The following is a 21,857-nucleotide window of genomic DNA, read 5'->3' as shown; positions in this document are numbered from 1 at the left end:
GTTTGATGGGGATGGATCAAGGCCAGGGAAAAGGTTTTCTCATTAGATTTGTCTTTCTCATAATATTGTGATAATCCTTTAAAGGTCAAAAGTCGCCACCAATCTGTCTCTCTGCCTGAGGGGGAGAGTAAGACAGTGTGTGTATATGTGAGTGTTTGTGCAAATGCTCTGGTTTTAAAGAAGTTCTCCAATGAGTCGACCTCGGTAAACCTCAATGGGTGAAATGGCATTAACAGATGTCAGAAAGATCAGTTTCTTTAGTTCGACCAAGCGCCCAACACCCCAGGTGTCTGACCGCAGAATTAGAGCGGAATCAACCTAAACCTGACGAATGCGATGGCTAAAGGTTTCTCTCCCTCTGTTGTTATGGTACAAGCAAATCAGTCAAGAAACAAAGAGCAACTGCCTCACAACGTCAATGAAACGTAGGTTAAGCTACAGAACATTATTCCCTCCAGCTTAAACAGTCAGTCAGTCACGCTACTGCTGTTCTGTAAAACTACAGGCACAGCAATTCACAGATGATGCTCTGTTCATTTGCTTGAAGGCAAAACCACCGTTATTGCTAAATCTGGGATAAACGGTTTCAAGGCCAAACCACCCCTGCATCTCTAAGGGCGAAAAGTCGTGAATTTCTGCTAAGTGCTCGTCCAATGTAAATGATAAAGAGCTGATCTGTCTTGGACAGCTGTTCAGGCTCACACACACACACACTTAGTTGCGATAGCTGTTGCTGGTTTAGTTCTCTTCATGTACCCTGCTGGTGCTTTTATATGTGTGTGTGTGTGTGTGTTTTCAGGCATCTCTTGTGTAATAATCATCTCTCCTCTTTTCCTCCTTCATGAACCATGGCATGGAATATTTGCCTGGTCACAGCATTCGTAAAAGCAAAATAACAACAAAAATAGTCTTCTTCTCTTGTGCAACAAAGAGGATGAAGTATGTGTGCATGTATGTGTGAAGGGACTTTGCTGCTGCCGCTTTAGGCTGACCTTTTCAAACCCGTTCTACAGGGACCTCTAAGTCTTCTTAATCAAAAACCAACCAAACAAATCAGAAAAAGAAAAAAAGGAAAACCACGAGACAGGAAACATTTTACTTACAAAAAGTCTTTAAAAAAAAAGACTCGTATTTACAAGTTTTTGCATTTTCAAAAATCCTAATTAAATTTTCATTAACAGGGTCTCCAATAAAACTGAGCTTTATATTCAACAATTTTTCCCAACATACATTATTTACATAATCTCGGGTCTAAAATAGCAGAGGGAGGAAAGAAACAACAGCGATAAATCGAAATGAAAGATCTATTACACGAGAAAGCAACAGAGAAACATTGGCTTTCTCCGATTGGCTGCGCTGGAGGCCAGATGCAAATGCATCTAATTTTAAATTAGCATTGGCGTAAACACACCTGCCGCCACTGTTTACTGTTTACCATTTCACGTGCAGTCCGTATAAAAATAGATCTACCGCTAGATTCTCCTTGACGGTACAATGGGCTTGTTTTCCATTTCTGATATTTGTTTTAAAAATAAGTGTGTTTGTATGCTAATAGGGATCACTTATGTGCATATCTAAGAGCAAGGAGAGATGAAGGCATAATTTCTTTATGTACTTCGCATGTTTATGAATATTTGGTTTCTGTGTGGGACTGTTTCATACTGTTCGAGTCCATGACAGTGTGACATGAATTATACACAAAAAAACACATGTTAGTGGACTAAATTATGCAATGAAATACACGTTTTGTGGCTGAAAATAGGTCACAGGCTCATGGTGTCGAGGCAAAACCCCAACAAAATGATTTACAAAACACTTTGGGAAAGAGAAAAAAGAAAGAATAATGACAAAATACAAATATTATTCTGCACTTCACGCATCACTGACAATACACGGCAAATATCTACTTGTATTCTGCAGAGAGGAGTGAGAATTTCAACTGAAACGACTCTCAAATAAACACAATCTAGCAAAGCATTCTGGGAGTTCGGTAAGGCCTGACACAGATTTGTCACTTCCCTGTCACTCACTCTTTTTTCACCGAGAGGCTGTTTGTGGTACTGACCCGTGAACACCAACGTGTGCGAGGGTAGGTTTTATTCAATTGCCTCAAACGTGTAATGGGGGACAAAGGGAAATGAGTTTATAACAGTGTTCAAGAAGTTACTTCCTTGACAGAAACAATCTATGAAAGCTACAAGAATCGAGGTGATACATAAGCAAACACCGTGTGGGATGAGATATGAAAAAGAGACAAAAAAATAAGCGAACACACAAATGCGAGCTTCCTGTATTGTGATATCGATCTAGTGTCCCTCTGTGATTGGTTAAAGGCTGTTTTTCAGCGCTGAAGTCTGTGCCTGAGTGCCACACACACTGCGGGGGGTTCTCTGCTGTTTCGCATAAATATGCAGAGACCTGCAGACACACATACACACAGTGCAGTGTTCAGAAAGGAGGAAATTCGAGAGGCGCTTTATCCGCGCAGTCTTTTCTCGCTGCTCGTTTCCTCATCTCCAACATGTAGCAAACGGGGCAGGGTAGTGAAAAAAAGATTCAGGATACCTTACAAAAACATGTTCTTATTGCCGTTACTTCTCTCCCTTTTCCCTCAGACTTTGTAGTAGATATTGGCTGGGCTCTGGGGGGGCATTTCCTGAACAATGTAGACAGGGTGCCCATAGTCCCCGCTCACTTTTTCATAGTGCGGACAGTAGTTATTCTCTGATGTCCTCAGGGGGATGATGATGTCACTTGGTTCTGAGCCGGACTGGGTGGCTCCTTTGGGCGTGGCCAGAGTGCTGAGGGACAGGGATGTCGCGCCCCTGGGCTGCGAGTGCTTGCGGGTTCTCTTGCGAAGCTTGAGGAGTAGGACGATAAGGATGATGATGATGAGTAGGAAGATGACACAGCCCGCTCCGATGGCAGCGAAGAGCGCAGGTTTAGAGCCAAAAATACCTTCCACTGTACCAGAATTGTTCTCCTGGTTTCTCGTGCCTGAGAGAGAACGAAAGACGTTGTGAACACCATATTTTCTTATTTCATTCCATCCCTGTCTCCTCACATTTATTTATTACTTCGAACAAAAGATTAGCTACACACTTGAGCACACGCTTCATTAACAGTGTTTAGAGTCGCTCTCCGTTGTCCGAGACAAAGACAACTGACCATAGTAAATTAGATAGAAACAAACCTCCGTGTTTGTTAACACTGGCACTAAGCTACTCCTAAAGTAAATAAAACTTGTTATAGGTAGAATGAGTTTATTGTTGCCCTGCCAGCTGAACCGGCTACCGAATGTAGCTGTTATAGTCCTGTAGCTAACTACACATTATCCACAGGCGCATTTTTGACTGACAATAATATCTGCTATGTCAAAGTATATTTAACAAGTGCGTCGGAGCTAAATAACAGGACCGGATTGAAATTACCCTGTCAGACTGTAGTACAGCAATGAACGGTGATTTATGAACAATTTTACTGAGCTCAGCACTGCTAGCATTGGATAGTCGAACGTGTTGACATGTACCTCAGTGACATAGGCACAACACTAAAGGCTGTAGTATACGTGCTTATATTAAATTGATAGAATAGTAATCTGACCTCAAGAGTCATGAGTCATTCAAATCACAGACAATAAAATGCTCAACAAAAGAAAATATCCTGGTTTTATTCAGTCGAAAAATAACCAGAAAATGATGAAATGAAAAATATCAAATGACAATCATAGTGTAGTAATCCGTTTTTTTCTTTTTTACGACAGGTGCTGTTTCTAGATGAAACCCCATTTGGTTACACAAGATACACAATTGACCTGCACTGTTTGCCATTCATATGAAACAAGAAACGACACCGTGATCCCTAAACATATTTTTTTGCATTTCCGGTTACAATGGGTTAATGGGTTTTTGGGTAACAAACACATTTTATTCTATGACATAAAACCAGTTATTACCAGCTGGTGATTTTAAAAGCTTTATCGTGTCTTAAAAACAGCGGTTACTAACAAGCTGCTAAAAGCTACTACATCCTTTGGGATATTAGACGTCATCGTGCATATAAATCTCATATAACATGGACACGGATGTCAAAAAACTTGGATATTTATTTCACGTTTTTAGTCAACTTTGAAAAAGTTGTGTAAGGCTTGGTGGCGGTGTTTTTGATATTGAGTGACCGTTGTGTAGTTTGTTAACTTAGGTTTCAAAAATAGCAAATATTATGTTATTCACAAAGATTAAAAAGTTAAATTTTTGCAATCTTCCAAAGGTCTATGGGAAAAGTCCATAGGCTTTCGGTCAAGGGAACCGGTGTGGCGCTACCTTTCGGATTGGCCTACAAAAATACATCATCTCTGCGGTACTCTAGCTGTTGGAAAATTGTTTCAAAGTCATGTCTGACAAAAAGCTTGTTTAAAACTTCATTAAGCAGATAGTTCACACTCGGATTGGATTAGCCCCCTTCTGAATCGGTTGTAAACTTACTATAAACGCTCACCTGTGACCTGATCTTTTATATTATTGCGGTAAGTTGCTACGTTGCTAAGCAACAGCCCGCCGTTAGAACAATAAACAATATTGCTTGGCTGAGGAAATGTTTATTCTGGTAATTATTAATAATAAATGTAACTCTTTATTGAACATCCCTGTGTTTTATCATAATGCGGAAGGCATTTTCTAAAAGCAATAAGCTACTCGAGTTCACGCACAGTGATTTTATCTTGAGAAAGGAGTGTTCTTAAACCGCCACAATCCAACTTATTGTGGTAAAATCACTGTAATGAATGACCTCTCAAGGCTTATTGCTATATATTGTATCCTGGCTGAGTGTAATATTTCTTCTCTGAGCAGAACAATCCGACCTCAAGCTGACGCAGTGTGTGTCTTTCTGTTCTTCTGTTTTTTCCTAATGATCGGGGAAAGCATCCCTCTCTCTTTCTCTCTTAATGAAGTTTAGACCTCCCGTAGGTTAATGGCTGCTAGGACGTGATAAAGACATGCTACATTAACCTCTGTCTCACTCATTCCGTCGCTCGCTCTCCTGCAAAAACGCAGCTGCCTGAGGGAGGCAGTAGCTCTGCATTGCTGCTTTTCGGTGAAATGCTGTTGTTTGGTTATTGTGTCAGAGCTTTTCTGATACGATGCTGAACTCAGATTTGGAATATTTAATGCCATTTATAGGAACATGTCACAATTCCGATCTAAGAGCACAGAAGATTTGTATTTGCTCACCTCTCCCGGGCATTATTGAGCCGTTGTCCTCTATATCTCGATCTCTGTCTCGGTCTCTCTTGCGGGAGGGGCTTGTTGTGGGGTCCTTGATCTCATTGTCCTGGTCTCGGTCTGGGAGGTCTGTTAAATCTGGATCTGGTGCATTGGGGTCTGGAAACATAGAAATCACACACATAACAAATTAAGACTTAAAAACCTCCAAGAAAATGTCAGTGGTGTTTAAAAACATAAGGAGAAATGACATAGGTTTGACGTATTCAGATTTTCGTGTTAGGGTCTGTATTCTTTTTATGTCAAATAACTTCCTCATTCAGACAGTCAAAGTCCATTAAGAGTGTGTGTGTGTGTGTGTGCTCCGTGTACACGTGTAACAAACAGTATGTATACGTGCGAGGACGTTATGAGGTAATGTATCTTGGATAATGTTTAACTGCAATGTAATTGGCTGTTAATGAGTCAGCTGACTCGATGATCCACTAAATGGGGCTTAATGACTTTACCTTTGGACATACTGGAGATAAAGAATGAGCGTGTGGGGTGTGTAACTCACCTTGGCCCACTTTCATGATGATCTTCATTGATCTCGTGCTACAAACCCCACCTTCTCTGTTTTCCAACCCTTCCCGTGTTCCATTAGAAGTGGCTGGAGAAAGAGAGACACAGAGAGGGAGAGTTTTGTGATTGTCTGGACGAATTAGGGTTTGATTTATAGGACTTTTGATTGTACTTCTTGCTGCACGACAGAAGCAGGAACAGGAAACCCTCATTTACCTCTATACATCACACACAAACACAACCACACGCAAAAATGTACACACGGCCTCTGCCTGAGGAAATGCTGATTCCGCCCCTAAATCAAATGTACTTACTTTGCAACCTAATATCACGTTTGGAACATCCAAAAACAAACTTACATTTGTGTTTGTGTGTATGTGTGTTTGTGTGCGCGTGTGTCTCTCAGGATATGGACGAGATGAAAAAGCTCCAGTGTATTCTCCTGTTACTAGTCCCTATGATAGTAATCTGATCTCATGGGAATGCACAAACACACACACGGCAATGCAGTAAGAGAAGCCATGTGTATGAATTTTCTCTTCGTGTGTAGGCCCTGAAGCATGGACCTTTCCAACAAAATAATCCTCAGGATGTGTGAGTGATGGGACCACAGACAGGCGTAAAACACATCGCACTGTATTGAGAGCCATATCGCTTTTCCGCTGTGTGTCTGAGAAAAGTGTGAGAACGTGAACTTAAACTGAATAATGACACGAACGCACATATATACGCACTGCCATTATGAGGTTAAATAAACTGATATTGTCACAGCGGGTGATCCACCTTCATTCAATTTAACCACCAATTACACCCACATAAGCTCTTTCATACACACACACACACATTATTAGATCCCATCAGTTTTGTGCTCATTATGAGCTGTGAGTGAGAAGTGCTGAGAGCGCAAGTGTGTGAGTGTAAGCGCACACAACTAATGAGGTCTTCTTTATATGTAAAGAAAAAAGCTCTGTCATTTATTCACCCTATGTTGTTCAAAACCTGTAAGTTACTCTTTCTTCTGTGAAACACAAAAGAAGATATTTTGAGAAATACTTGAGTAGCATTGAGGGACAATGTTATTCAAAATGTCGTCTTGTGTGTTCTGCAGAAGAAAGAAAGTCATATAGGGTTTGGAATAACATGATTTAGACGAATTACACGAGTAAATGGTGAATACCAATACAACTACCCTTAACTTCCCTTTATTTTCCACCGTTCAGTCAAGACTAAACTCTTTCGTTTCTTTTCTTAGGTAATAATTAACTACTAATGGTTTTATTGAACTTGACTGAGAGTATGACGATTTGTGTTCATAAAGAGACTCCGGTAAGAGTGAAAAGGCCACAGGGTAGGGTGGTTGTGAATGGCCCATTGTGGGCGTGTATGGGGGAGGGGTGATGTGTGTGGTTGCTAGGAGCTGCTATGATGTCATGCAGATTGAGATGTATGGAGGTAGGCAGAGTGCCAGTCTCCTTACGGCAGCGCCATGCCAACCTGTCACCGTGCCAACCACCAAATAGCATCACACAGCATGGCTCTGAAGACAAGACACACACACCGGCATACACAGACACACACCCTCCAGACTCCTGCGCACAGGACACAATCTAAAAAACAGCACACACTCCGGGCTAAAACACAACACACATTCCAGACAGGCAGGGTAATCCCGCCTGTGTACTGTTAGCAAAGGGATGGATTTGCTCTAAAGCATTTTTGCGGCCACATTCTGTTGTCACTGCATCATTGCTGGATTTCAACCGGTCAGAACATTTCGGTATTAATAGGTTCCTGCCCCTGCACACTAAAAAATGATGGTCTCAACTTTATTGAAATTCCTCGTTTTCAGTTGGATTCTTGTTGAAAAGAAATTCCAAGTATTTCTTTTAAAAAATCTCTTGTAAACATGCCAACACTTATACTCAATGACCACGTAGGGAGATTCAACTGATTGGGATTTATAAAAAGGTGTTAACACACATTTTGTGAAAAGAAAAACACAGGAGCTGGGGATTTACCATCTGTGAAAGCCTCTATGTGTGCGTGTGTTTGAACAGTATGTGTGAAAGAGAAAATTCAGTGTCATCACAATAATTATAGTGTTGTCCCGGTTAGCATCACTTGTTGACGGACATGTAGCTTTTTTACTTTGTGTGTGGATGTGTTTATGTCAGTATTTTGTTTGTAGCTGTACACTTATTGACACCATTGATCTGTCTCATGTCTGCCTCATTTGTTTACATATTTGTACATAGACACACTCACAAAGAAGACACAGCATTACAACGTGTTTTTGTTTAGTAGCGTATTTTGGAACATAAATCGTATTTTACAACGAGCTGTAATAAATTGTAATAGCCTTTTAAAATGGGCCGTGACAAATAATCAGATAATAATCGGAGTCAGTTTGATGTTAAGATACGTTTGTTTACTTTTTCCTGAAAAACATGTTGGTAGGGTTTTGGCTTACGAATCGTGTAGACTGGATTGAAGGACAGTTAGATTTTGAAAAGCATTGAATATACATATCTCTGTAAACCGTTGACCAGATTGTGTAACACATTTTGGAGATCATAATACCGAACAACACGACAAGCCCTAACCGGGCTAAATGTTCTCACTACACGTCTCAATAAACAGACTTAAAACATTCATCACCATAGCCGAATATTAAGACATAACATTTTACATAACAGCCAGCAGATCTCAGCGCTGTTCCTGTTGAGTCTCTGACTGAAGAGCTCCTAAAACAAAGAGGTTCTGAAAAACAGCTCTGTGTGAGACGTATAATGTGCTTCCTGTAGTTACCAAACATTTTCAATCATTCTGTGGATGTGCATGTGTGTGTTTGTCAGTGAGATTTGGGTCAGCGATCATTCTTAATGCAGTCGACACATCACAGAGCCATTGACAGGTCAACAACACACACACACACACACACACACACATGCACGTACACAACTCATCAGATCAGACACAGCTAGATTAGATCTTCTTTAGCGTCCGAGAGCTCGTCCAATCAGATCGCTACACTGGTCCAGCAGTCACATAACGGCCGACCTTTAAATCCGCAGGAGCGAGCAGCTCAATGGGAGCATGTGTATGTGTGTCAGTGTCGTGGAGGAAAATTAAAATGCAATATCCACACCAGCTTCGCTTCTCTTCGACAACCACGAGCTGAACATGAATACAGAAGAACAGATCTGTCATCTCTGCCAGCAGGTTCAGAGCGACCGTGTTTGTTTGAGTGGGTACATAATAATAGTATGTGTGTGTGTTTAGGGGTCATTATTTGTTATCTTAAAACAAAGCTTATATTGTTCCAGTAGAAAATCCTTCAGAATGAACTAACACACTCGTGAGGTTTCATGAAGAGAGGAATGAAACTAGAGGAGACCTGGCCTGAGATTTCGCTCTCTCTCTTTCTCCCTGTGCATGGATCACTGGACTGATGGAATTCAACACTTCTATCGTGTAACCACTTTCATTCTTTCTTTGCTCATTTCATTCTTTATTTCTCTTTCTTTGCCTCTTTATTTCATTGCTTTCTTCCTCCATCGTTATTTCCTATCTTTCATCTTTGTTTTCCATCCTTTTTGTATCTTTATTTTGTTTTCTTGGCTTCCTTCCCTTCTTGATTTGCCTTTAGTTCATTCTTTGCTTCCTTCCTTCTTTATTTCACTTCATTTCTTTGCTTCCTTCTTCACTTTTTCTTCTGTTGCTTTCTTTATTTTTCCATCCTTATTTCACTTTTAATTTTTCCTTCTTTACATCCTTCCTTTCTTTATTCGTTGCTTACTTGTTTCTTCCTTCCAAAATTTTCCTCTTCTTCTTTCCCTCATTTTGTGTTTATTCCATTCCTTCATTTTTATGTATCTTTTTGTATGTATTCATTTATTTTCCCTTTCTTTCATGGCCCTCTTTCTTTCTCTCTTCTTTTTTATTTCTTTTTCTGTATTCTCCCTCCTCCTTTTTTTCCTTCTTTCGTTGCTTCTTTCTTTCTCCATCTCTGCTGATATAACCACTGCCACCCATTCGCTCAAATGACCTGTAAGTGAACAAAATGGCCAGCACACACTGTTACTGGTCGCAGATGCATATCTGTGTGCAGACAAATTAGGGCATTTTAAACAACAGCACAAGCCATTATCCTTATTATATTCAGACCATATTAGAGGCATTTCTGGGTAAAGCATCGGGCGATTAATGAAGCAGAGGGGAAAGTTCAGACGGATTTGGTGAAAGGATGGAGTCAGCAGCACTGTGTGTGTGTTCTCAACGGCAGTAATCCAGATCTCCCAGAATTCCACATGTACAGGAGCACGTTTCTTTCAGGATCACCGGATACTGACCTTCAAGACCCGGTTGCCCTTGTCACATATTTAACCTGTGCGTGTTAGCAAGGGAAACACAGAGGCCGCGCACAATGGGGACGTCAATTAGTCTCTGTTCCCATGTAGCTCACACATTTGCCATCTCTAGCACAGACAAACACTCATTACGTGCATTAGCTCCATGGGAAGTGTGACCCATCATGCATCGCTGACCTTCGGCGCCCACTGGGACATTCGCATGGGCATCTCTACAGTAACGGTGACCATTACTACAGCAACCGCATCCATACGCATGCTGATTGTAAGATGGAGTAACATCACACACACAAACACACACACACACACACACACACACACAAGCTAAGAGCAGATATCCGGCTCGCTTTGGTGCACCTGGTGCTCGATGTCCCATAAGACAGAGAAAGATGATCCTGTGTTTTATATTGCTTTCTTTCTCTTTCTCACACACGCTTTTGCCTCAAAGGGACGAAAAAGTTGTTTAGCTGACTATGTCTTTTTGTAGTTGTACTTGCCAAGGAGGGAGGATATACTGCACAACAAACACTACACTAAAAATACAGCCAAAGTTTGATTTGGGGTGTTTTCTGTGTTACACGTCTGTAATGAGGAGTGTTAGCAATAGGTGTGTTCACAGTCGTTGAAAAGCTATTTATTACAGCTGAACCCATTTTGTTATCAGTATCGACCTGTAAACTTCAAATATGAACCCTTTATTGCCCATTAGGAACGCAATGTTAAACGGATCATATGATTAAGAATCAAATTTTCATTGATATTCTAAGATAACTGCTAATACAAAAAGATAACATACTGTAGCTTGAAACTCGAAACTTCCTTACCAGTCCAAAGTGCATTTATTGAATCCAAGCTGCTAAAACAGCTCATTGCACTTTCGAAATTGTATGATGTAATTCACACATTAACTGGACATTAGAAACATGGCCCACCCAGTCACAGTGTGTGTCACACAGTCAAACAGAAGATGTAGGTTAGATGCTATAATTCTTTACCATAAAAATTTTATTTGAGCAAGGTCCCTGGTCATTTCTGATCTTAAGGGTTTGTGCCTCATATTTTAGCCTGAACTAGTCTGTGATCCTGTCAGAGGGTTGTGTGTTATTCGAGGAGTCTGTTATTGAATGATGAGGCAGTTAAAAACCATATTGGACTCGAGAGCAAAACCGGCGAGCACATAATGCGGCAAAGCCCTGTATCTCATTTCACATGCGAAGATAATGTTAGTGCAGAAGTCTTACGTGTCACCACGCATAATTTTAAGGTTGAAATAGAGGGTAAAAATGGTCATAAAACTAAATGATGACTGGTTTTGGACAAAGGAAACTCGGTTGACATTTAAGTGGACCCCAGGGAGAAACAATCAAGAAAGATTAGGTAACCCGATTCACTTTAGGTTAGTTTATTATTAAAGCTGCAGTCACTAAGTTTTTTGGCTAAAAATAAACAAAAATATGTGGTTGAGAAAGTACTGTACGTACAAAATGGGTTAAAATGATAAGCTTATGGTAAGCTTTAATTTTCATGTAACCTTCGATTGTAAATGTTCTTTTAAGTATTTGTATTGCTGTATAGAAAACTTTGCAAGATGGAAATAGCGGCACAATGTTTTCTGGTTTTAAAAAACTGAAACCTTTTTTACGTTTTCCGAAGAGGTCAATAAGAACAACTTTGTGATACAATGGAAAGAAATTAATGCGTTTCATTTATTTAAATATTTGTTATGATCAGGGCTGTAATTTTACTTTTATTTAAACATAGAGGTTTGAAGTTTTGTACCACACATTGCAGTACAGTGTTTTCTTCCGTCTATCAACTTACTACAAGGGCACTACAATTTTCTATAGCAAATACTATAGTACACTTCTGTATTTTGTGACCTGAGTGTTCAAGTTAATTTCATACTATATGATGTATAGGTTTAGTGTGTGTTTGACGATAGTTTTATTCAAACAGTTAACTGTGCAGATAATTCCCTCAGACATGCAGAACCTGCGCGTTTCAGAGAAGCGGAGCAAAGAGGAGATAAACATGCACAGTATGTGGAAAATACAGCGTGTTTTAACCTTAAATCTTGTTTACACATTGCATTACATCTAAAACAAACAATAAAATTAGTTTTAGCCGTGTCATATGACCCCTTTAAAATACAACGTGACAGTTCTAAGAGTAGAAGTCAACGTACACTACTCTGACTCTGAGCACAAACCTGACACAATGACATCTTAAATATGCTAATCAGTACATCAAGAATATATTCTGAATCGAATCGTGACCCTAAGAATCGATTAAGGATCTAATCGTGACGGACCAAACGATTCCCACCATTAAGTTTTCGTTTTTTTCTGTGCGTGTTGGAGGAGACGTTTATATCAGGCATCTAACACACACACAGAGCTCTATGTGATATTTGACCTCTCTCGCCCCGGAGCGACCACAATGAAATGAAGCCACTCATTTTCATACTTTGGCTGTGGCCTGGGAGACAGTTATGGTGAGAGGTTACAAAAAGACACACAAAACACACACACTCTCATCGTTTTGGTGCAGCGGTTTGGTCAGAATTACTTCAAAGTTGGACTGTCTCAAATCAGAATCATATGTTGCTGACACAGCCTTACACAAAAATACACACAGTACCAAACTCACACAAACACACACACACATGGAAGAGAAGCTGACCCGAAAGAACCTTTAATTTATCATTCTAATCCTGCAAACATCTCAGAAACCATTAGAGCCTTTCAGGCAGCTTCACACATCTACTCATCTGGTCATTAGGTCCATTTCATGCAGTGATAATCACAAAATCTTCTGACTGCTTGCCACTTTTTTTTTTGCTCCCCCTAACCCGCTTATTCCATTTCCATCATATTTAGCACTCCCTCAACTCAATGACGGTACTATTTCCATTGTCATGCTTTTCAGATTAGCCTCTTACACACACACACACACACACATCTATTTTGACAATTTGATATCTTTCAGCAAAATACTTTATGGAGGAAAACCCTTGATGAATGGTAAAATGGATCTCAAACAATCCAAAGAATACCTAAAATCGTGGGGGTACATTTTAAGATTAAGTGTCTAAAATTCTTTAGAAATGCGTCTAAAAGGATCCATTGCAAACCTGGAGCTCTTTATTAACACACACAAGAGTGAATAAGATGATCAGACAAGGAAAGAGAGACGTTCTGGAACAACTACTGGGATTAAATCAGGCACTAAAAAGTTCGAGAATTCTCAGAATAACTCTTCACAATTAGAAACAGAATCTGACCAAGGACAGACTCAGTGACCCCATTCCAGAGGGAAATCTTTAAACCATAAAACACATGCACAGCTAAACATGTGAATCAGAGCAATATAAATGCATCTTAATTTATTTATTTAGAATCTTAATTTATTTATTTAGAAAAGAGTTTTTACTGTAAAAGCAAAAACGTAAAAGATGGTAAAACTTGAATCTTAAATTAAAATTCGTTCTGTGGTTATAGTGACAAGCAACAGAGAAGACTGTAAATAAAGAACATATTGTTTGCACAAAACGGGAAGTATAAACATTCAGGGTTGTGGGGGTCTGGACACATCGCAGGTCAAACCTGAACCTGCATTACCCCTATAAGCAGCATTTGTGCCAACCACTGTGCCACGGGTCGACAGAATGGAAGTGGACATGTATGGCTCGATGGCTGGGACAGAGCTGCGTAAGCAGACTCAGCTTAGTTCAAAGAACTTCTGCAGACAGACTGGAGACCATTTGACACATAGTTACACGGATAAACCAGAGGAGATTTCAGTGCTTGGATTGGCCTCTGGAGTCAATGCTCTGAATATCTGTAGCGACAAGTCTACAGATTGACTTCATAATGAATGACCAGATAATTCATCTGAATTATCTCTAAGAGTTCAGGCTTAAATTGTAACCAGTAGGGTCTGAAAATTGAATAGTACAAGAAGCCAAAATGTACTTTGTTTTGTTTTTATACATTCAAACATAAGCCCATCATGTACATGAAGTCCAGTACCTATTCATCAAGTAAACATTATAATATTATATATGCAATGCAACTGTATGTTTGCATACACATGTTGCATTTAGCTGTTTTTATCATCTTGCCCTAACAAAATTGACTTGCCCTATTGACTTACAATAGAATTGAATAGGTAGCGCTGTTGCACGGTTGCCAGCGTTCTTCAAAATAGCGTCTTTTATGTTCTGCAGACTATAGAAAGTTATACATTTTCTATTTGTCTGTGAACTATCCCTTTAAAAACAATTAGAAACTTTAAAAACCCTTTGCGGTCGTTTCTGTTCTGCTGAGTCCTACTGCAGACTTTCTCAATATACGTGAAGATCAGGAGGAACAGATAACGGCATTAAAGTTTCATTATGTTATTTTTTTACATAATTAATCGCACTAGATTAAAATGTTAAATTGACAGCGCGAGCAAATTGACAAGTAATTTGAAAATGCAGATGAAGCTGAATCTGGCGAACTAGACAAAAATCGAACAGCTCTGCAGTTTTTTCTAAAACAGACTTGAGAGGTGATTGGGTACAACGTGGGTGGCATGATGATATGATGACTGGTGAGCGTCACCAAAAAAAAGAAGAAAAAATACACAGCAGTGTGGCAAAATCAACACAGTCGCATCACTCAGAGGATAGAGGACAGAAACAACACACAATAAGAGGGAAATATAGTGACAGGAGAAACAGCCGATTCCGGCGTGTAGAAAAACATGTACAATATAGCAACTGAACAAGCGTTTTCAAGCCTGACAGACAGGCTGAAGGTGGGTAGGAGGAGCGACGCATATTGATTTGTCAGTTTTAGGGCCTGTTACATGCATCCTGCGGCGTGTGACAGAAGCAACAGCGCAGCCTCACCATGGTTAACTTCTGCTGCAAAACTACTGCAACTATATAAAAAAACACAAGGATTTCTGGATTTAAGGATATCTTTTAGTAACGGCTGGTAATTGGGTTGGACCGTTAAATATTATTACTAATCTAATTTACATGAGGCGGTCGGTCACATTTACACCCGGATGGTTATAAATATATATGGAGTAGAACCCAAACTCTAAAGTGTAGCAATATGCTTAATTCATCTGGATTTAGTCAGAAAGTTTAGAAAGTTTGTGTGCCTGTAACTGTGTGTGTGTAGCTTGCATCAAGCGCAACATACTTCTTTTATCAATAAACGGCTAAGTATTTCATTTCATTCCTGTCTATTTGCACGGCATCATAAAAGCCTGCATTGCAAAAGACTGCATGGATCTAATTTTTCAAATCTTTTCTACGATTTGTGACAAAAATGTCCTCTGTGTAAAGACTGCGTGCAACTATACAAACTGCATAGTAGATGCAGTTTGTGAGAAACAGGCCTGCTAGAGTTGCCAGCTGTTCCGCGATCAGCTTTAAAATCCAAATGTTATGTGCTAAACACGCATTAAAATACACATATTTTATATTTAAAAACACTTTTAATTGAGAGAGGCTGTAATGATAACAAAAAATGTCATGTTATAAATAAAACATGTCATAAACTCTTGCCGCAAGCCCTGCAACCAAACTAGAAAAAAAAGACGGACAAACCCAAGTAAAAACGACACAGTACAATTCTTTGCTTGTATTTTAACTTGGGGAATTTTGAGAAGGTAATTAGTTCAACATGCTTTCGTTGAAAAGTCTGAGTTTTTGTGTGTTTTAAAGGGATTCTAGTTAGTGGTCAGTTTAGATGACTGGAAACATCTTGCTTACATTAAACACACACACAAGCTGGAGGTTTATATTAAACTGCATCTATACCGATGCCAAACTACAATCAGTTCAGCAACTCACTGTATGTAAACAATGTAAGTGCACAACAATGCGACATACCAAAAGCGCACAGTTGGAAAAACTGTCTGAGGAGCTTTTGCTGAAGAGATATAGATGTGTGTGAGTGTGTGAAACCGCTGTTTCTTGTTGAGTTATTAACTCAGATAACCAGTGAAAAACGAGATGACCAGACAAAAATCTCTCAACCAAAACATACACTTTTCAGCTAAATTAATTTAACCAGACTCCTCCTGTTTACCAGAGCAAGATAAAGGAACGGGTTGCTAGGGAGTCTCTCTCTGTATGTGTGTGTGTTTTACTGGATCTAATAGCAGCCCCACTGGTTGCTGGGAGTGTAGTGGCGATGGGTCAGAAGAGGTGAAGTGGATTATGGGACATGTCTGGGCGTCATGGCCAAGAGACCGAAAACTCAGTGAGGCAAGACATCCAATGACACATGCCTGACTGAAACTGTCCTCCCTCTCTCGCGCTCTATCTCTCTCGGTCTCTCTCTCCTTGGAGAGAGAGTTAAAAAAAAGCGAGAGAAATAAAGGCGCTGCTCACAGTGAGCGATAGAGAAAGGCAGGGAGAGAGAATGTGTTACATTTCCCATGCTGTTCCCTGCTGTCTGCATCTCATATTCGAATGGTTAAGCCTGCATTATACTGCACTATAAAGACGTTTCAAATGTTTTCAATTTGCCATTAATGATTAATTAGGGCTTCTTTTTTATTATCTTCTTAGACGTATTTGTCAGGGTATGAAATGATTTACATTATCACAACCGACAAGCAAAGATTTATCGAGAAAAACACGAAAGATACTAAGCCAAAGATAATAATATAAGATGAACTGTATGTATGTAAAGTATATCTAGCAAAGTGATTCGATTTTATAAGGAATGTATCATCAATCTAACAAAGATCAGAGTGCTGCTACTTTTTGTGTCTGGAATATCAGTCGGGCTCACCGTGAATATCTTTCACATATTACACATATGCTTGACTTACCATTTCACAGACACACACATCCTCCCACTTAATCTACTCCTTACACGCAGCTTTCTGCATTGTTAGGTTTCATTTCATCATTATTTAGAAGGATTGTTAAGCATTTTTCTACATTTGGGACTGTTGGCTGTTCCCCGCAATGGAGTGAATTCATGTTTAATTCTCCATATGGGTCGTTTGGTCCCGATACATACATTGCAAGTTCACACAAACACATTCTACACAGAGAAGCTGGGGTTACTTACAGGTGATGTAATAGTTTGTGAAACGCTTGAACTCGAGTCCCATGTAGTTGGGACTGAACTCCTGGAACTTGATGGTGAACTTGATGTCTTTCTCTGGCTTGTTGCACGTCACCAGGACATTTGGGTCCAGTATAGTGCTGCAGGACTCCGCCTGCTCTTTCTTCACCAAGTAGAGTTTATAATACTCATACGGCCGACCCATGTCCCCCTTGGGGCAGATAATGTCCAGTTTATCCCCAATCTCTGGGTAGATCACCAAGCCCTTCCCAGACACAAACCTAAAAACACAAAATGTACAAAGTTACAATAAATCACACACACTCAATATGAGTCTGACTGTCGGTAAAACCGGCATCCCTATGGAGCTCACGCTCACGAGTGGAAAAACTTGGGTTCAAACACCCCCCCAGACTGCCAAAACTCTCCGCAAACCACTCCAGAGGGACTATCACCATTCCTTTCCCCTCTAAATAACATATTTCAAAATAAAAAACAATTTAAAGAAAGAAAGAGACTGAAGGAAGATGCAGAAATGCGGCGCATGGCGAGTTCTGCTGACTTTGATTTATCGAACGGGGAAGGCAAGAATCTTACGTCATTTATTAAAATGTATAATTTATCGTACGCCGCACACATATTGTGTACCGATTCTTTCTCAGAAATACTGATTTGTGTGTGTGTTATTGTGCACATCAGTAGGCGTCTGTAAGGGGATATAATTGCAACGTAGCCCTTTACACGTTTTACTGCTAACCACAGACACACACACACACAAGAACAAATGCAAACACACAGACCTCTCCTAAAACTATAAACACATACGCACGGACAAAAACACACACAAACATACACAATCCTTTAATAAGACTACAAGTAACATAGCACAGACTCAGAGTGAACACACGCACACCCTATAATCAAAGAAAAGCACACACATACTGAAGAAAAGCAGACACACAAGTCTCTTAAATTAGAAAAACACATAAATGTAGCTCAGGGAAATGTGGTGTTGTCTTGATATATGGTCCAGATCAAACTTAAAATATTGGTTCTGTTGTTGATGATAATGTAATTCTAATGCTTTGACGTGGTTTGCTGCAGGCTGTTTACTGGTGTAACAGCACAAACAATCTTTAACAGATGAATTAGTAACAAAAACTTTACTGGTGCATGGACTTCAGTCTCTATTACTAAAGGTGTGTGAGGTGTATACAGTGCTGACTCTACAGTAGCTAACATGAACTAACAATGAGCAAAAAGATTTTTGCATTTCTTAATGTTAGTTAATCGTGCACTATTGTGCAGAAATGTATACAAAACGTAAATGCCATGAAATAAAATGCTTTGTTCATGCTGGCTAATGCATTAACTTATGTTAAACAATACAACCTAAATAAAATCAGTCAGATGTTAAAACAATAAACTAATATTGTAAGAAAAGTCAGCAAAATGCAAACTGAAATGAAAAACAAACCAGAGCAAACGGTAACCAGCACGTAAAGAATTCAGGCGCGTCATTTAACATCCTCACTCCTCAGCCTCCCAGACAATGAGTAAATATGAGAGCTTAATGACTTCAGGCCGATCTCACAGCGCTTCATGAAAGACGATCTGGAGCATTCACACGCAGAACCAGAGACCGTCCGTGTGTGCCCGTGAGAGAACGAGAGATTTGCATGACTGAAGGGCTTCTCCAGGGTTAAACTCTTTGTGTGACATTTGCCTTCAACGTCTGCGGCCTCTTCTCTGTTTCTGTCTGCCGTGCCTTTATCCCTCTGTTTCTAGATCTCTCTTTTCATCCCTCTCTTTTTTCCTCATCAATGAAGATGTCAAACTCGTGCCCTTCTTCTGACGGCTGCCTATGACTGAACAAATCAGAAACAGAGCGAGATACCGGGGCGAGGAGAAGGAAGAATCTGACCTTCTCAACTCTGAACAAAAGACTTCATCGCTTCCTGTCAAATCAGCAGCTGCTGCAAAACTGCGAATCTTGGAAACAGGACCTGTGAGGGGAATGCGTGTGCGGTTGGTGGACGGAGGATTAATAATAGGTAGCCCGCTCCCTAAAATACACAAACATGCACATTACTGATTTTGACAAGGCTGGTAAAAGAATTTAGAGAACCACTTGTGTTCCTGCAGAGATCTGTGTCTGTGTGTGTGAGGGTGTCATATTAATATGTTTTCTGTGTTTGTCAGGCAGGTCAGACAAAAATTGTTGAACCCTCTAAAGGCTTTCAAATAACTGTATAATTATTTCGGGTTATACTTTATCATTTAAAATAATTACGTATTTGATGAGTCATTATTAAGTTATTAACAGCACCTAAAAGATCAACAGTTCAGGGACGTTCAGATCTGAACATATAAATGAAGACAAGGTTGAATGTTTTTTTTTTTTAGAAAGAAGGTTGTCATTTACACATCACATAAACCTGTTTGCAAACAGGTTTCCTCAACAGTCTGCCATTGGGCAGACAAACAGATAATCCGGCCCAAAACTCATGACTTGAATCAATATTATGGGTAAATACATGGTTTGTTGTCAGGCTGGTTTGGTTGCACAAAAAAATGACTGTGCCACACAACCACAACGTTTACACTTTTCATGAAAATCTTTTAAACGGTCAAGAGAAAAAAATGACATACTCTGTCTGCGCTAATGACCTGTTAAGCGGTACATGTAATAATCTCATTAATGTTATTAATGAAAGTGACTTGTAAGTGTTACGTGACTCAGTGTTATCAAACGTAATTAAGGAACGCGGTCAGATAAACTGAATTTTAGAAGGACCGAGCTGAGATCATAAACAACTTTGGCATAATTTCCAGCTTAAAACTGAATTCATTCAGTATCGCACGGAGTGGGGGAGATGTCTTAATTTTAATTGTAATTATTCACACACGCATGCGCGCACGCACACACACACACACACACACACTTGAGTTTCCGTGTGACACACACACACTCAATAAGAAGCCTCCTCGTTTTTTTTTAAACAAGCGAACACGGGATTAGACCAGGACTGAATGGCTCCAATTAAATACTGAATACAGCAGCCATGCAAATCAGTCTCATTCACAAGAGAGAGAGGGAGAGAGAGAGAGAGAGAGAGAGACCTTCATCACATAATATCCTAAATTCTAAGAGGACCTCTGTAATCACATATCTTGGCATTGCTTCTAACATCTACAATAGACTGACAATGGCAGCACTTTTAAATACACATCACACACAACTTTTTTAAATAATTGAATCACTGGAATCTTTAGGTATGAAATAAATCCTTGTGAGAGCAAATGGAAAATGCAGTCATCACTATTTCTCTCTCTCTCTGTCAGTCTGAATGGACACAAACCCACACACACTCAATGCGGAGATGCCGGGTGTATGTATAGAGTGCGTTGGTCATGTGATTGTCCACTCTCAAGGCAGAGCTCCTACAAGTGGCTCTTTGTCTAAGAGAGAGAGAGAGTGTTGGAGAGAGAGAGCAACAGCTTACACATATCCCACTCACAATAACAACTGCACACAAACTCACACACCAAAAAAAAACACAGAGCCTTGGGCATCTTGTTGAGAATCAGAGACATGAGTGAATGGATTCTAGAGATCAGGAATCTCCATAGCGGAAAACCCCCCACCACAACCCACACGATTTCTCACACGCGCTACCTAGTCACATAGGAACCTACCATAGGTTTCAATTGTCTAAAACTAAAACTAATTATAGCTGACCAAACTACACCTTTTTTATCCAAATGAAAAAAAGTGTAATTCCTTTTTAAAACGTTTTTAACAATGTCCTCACAAGCGTGTCATATTTAGCTAATTTCTATTCATCATTTAGGCAATTTGGTCGCTTGATTTTAGATCATATCCCTACATTGCTTTCATTAACAAAGATAAATACGCTTCATGGTTCGTAATAATATATTTAGCATATCCTTGCTGGCACATTTCAGCTAATCCTTTTATGTCCCATTTGACATAAAAACAGAAAGAAGAGATTTTTTGTCCATGGGGAATAGTGCACCAGATTTGATCTCTGTCAGCTTTGGTGGGATATGATGACTCTCCTTCACACAAACAGACAGACATACATTCTTTCATTCGTTTCCTGTTCTCTTTTTAGCCAACCTGTTTCAATGATATTACTTTCATCAGTTCAAAGAAAAGCTAAAGGTCAAGGTATACAGTTCCCAACTAAACTCAAGATCCGCAAGTATAGCATGTTAACAGGTTGAGTTCTTAAGAAGTTTTGCATTTCTGTTGAGAAGTGTCATAACATTTCCATGTGTCCTGATCCCAACGTAGGTCCCAGAAAAAGAATATCACCATATTAACTTTGTTGCGTTAGCAGTGCCATTGGTGGTTGGTTTATTGTTTTAATTGAATTTCGGTACAGTTTTATTATGACATCTCGGAGTTTCACATAAAGCTTAACTGGTGTGTGGAGACATCTTACATTTGTTCCGCTCTGGCAAAACAACTTTACCCATCAAGGTTTTCTGAACTCTGTAGTCATATGAAAGAAAGAAAATGAAAAACACATTTGACCTACAGCTTATTATATATGAAGCATTAAAATATTATTTAAAAATGCATTTAA

The 21,857-nt window shown here is 39.6% G+C and overlaps 1 protein-coding gene across 1 annotated transcript in view; it reads right to left on the bottom strand.

Annotated features, from left to right (window-relative positions):
- Positions 1-1,185: 1,185 nt before the first annotated feature.
- efnb1 (ephrin-B1) overlaps positions 1,186-21,857 on the bottom strand; it is a 31,144-nt gene continuing 10,472 nt past the window's right edge. Inside the window, exons 2-5 of the mRNA XM_079474780.1 lie at positions 17,245-17,522; positions 5,782-5,874; positions 5,232-5,381; positions 1,186-2,997 (exon numbers count right to left, since the gene is read on the bottom strand). Of these exons, the coding sequence (XP_079330906.1) occupies positions 2,612-2,997; positions 5,232-5,381; positions 5,782-5,874; positions 17,245-17,522 (907 nt within the window). The 3' untranslated portion in view covers positions 1,186-2,611. The remainder of the gene's footprint in view (positions 2,998-5,231; positions 5,382-5,781; positions 5,875-17,244; positions 17,523-21,857) is intronic.

The sequence above is a fragment of the Barbatula barbatula genome (assembly GCF_947034865.1).
Source record: "Barbatula barbatula genome assembly, chromosome: 2".
NCBI classification, from domain to species: domain Eukaryota; kingdom Metazoa; phylum Chordata; class Actinopteri; order Cypriniformes; family Nemacheilidae; genus Barbatula; species Barbatula barbatula.
This window is presented reverse-complemented; position numbering and strand designations above follow the sequence as displayed.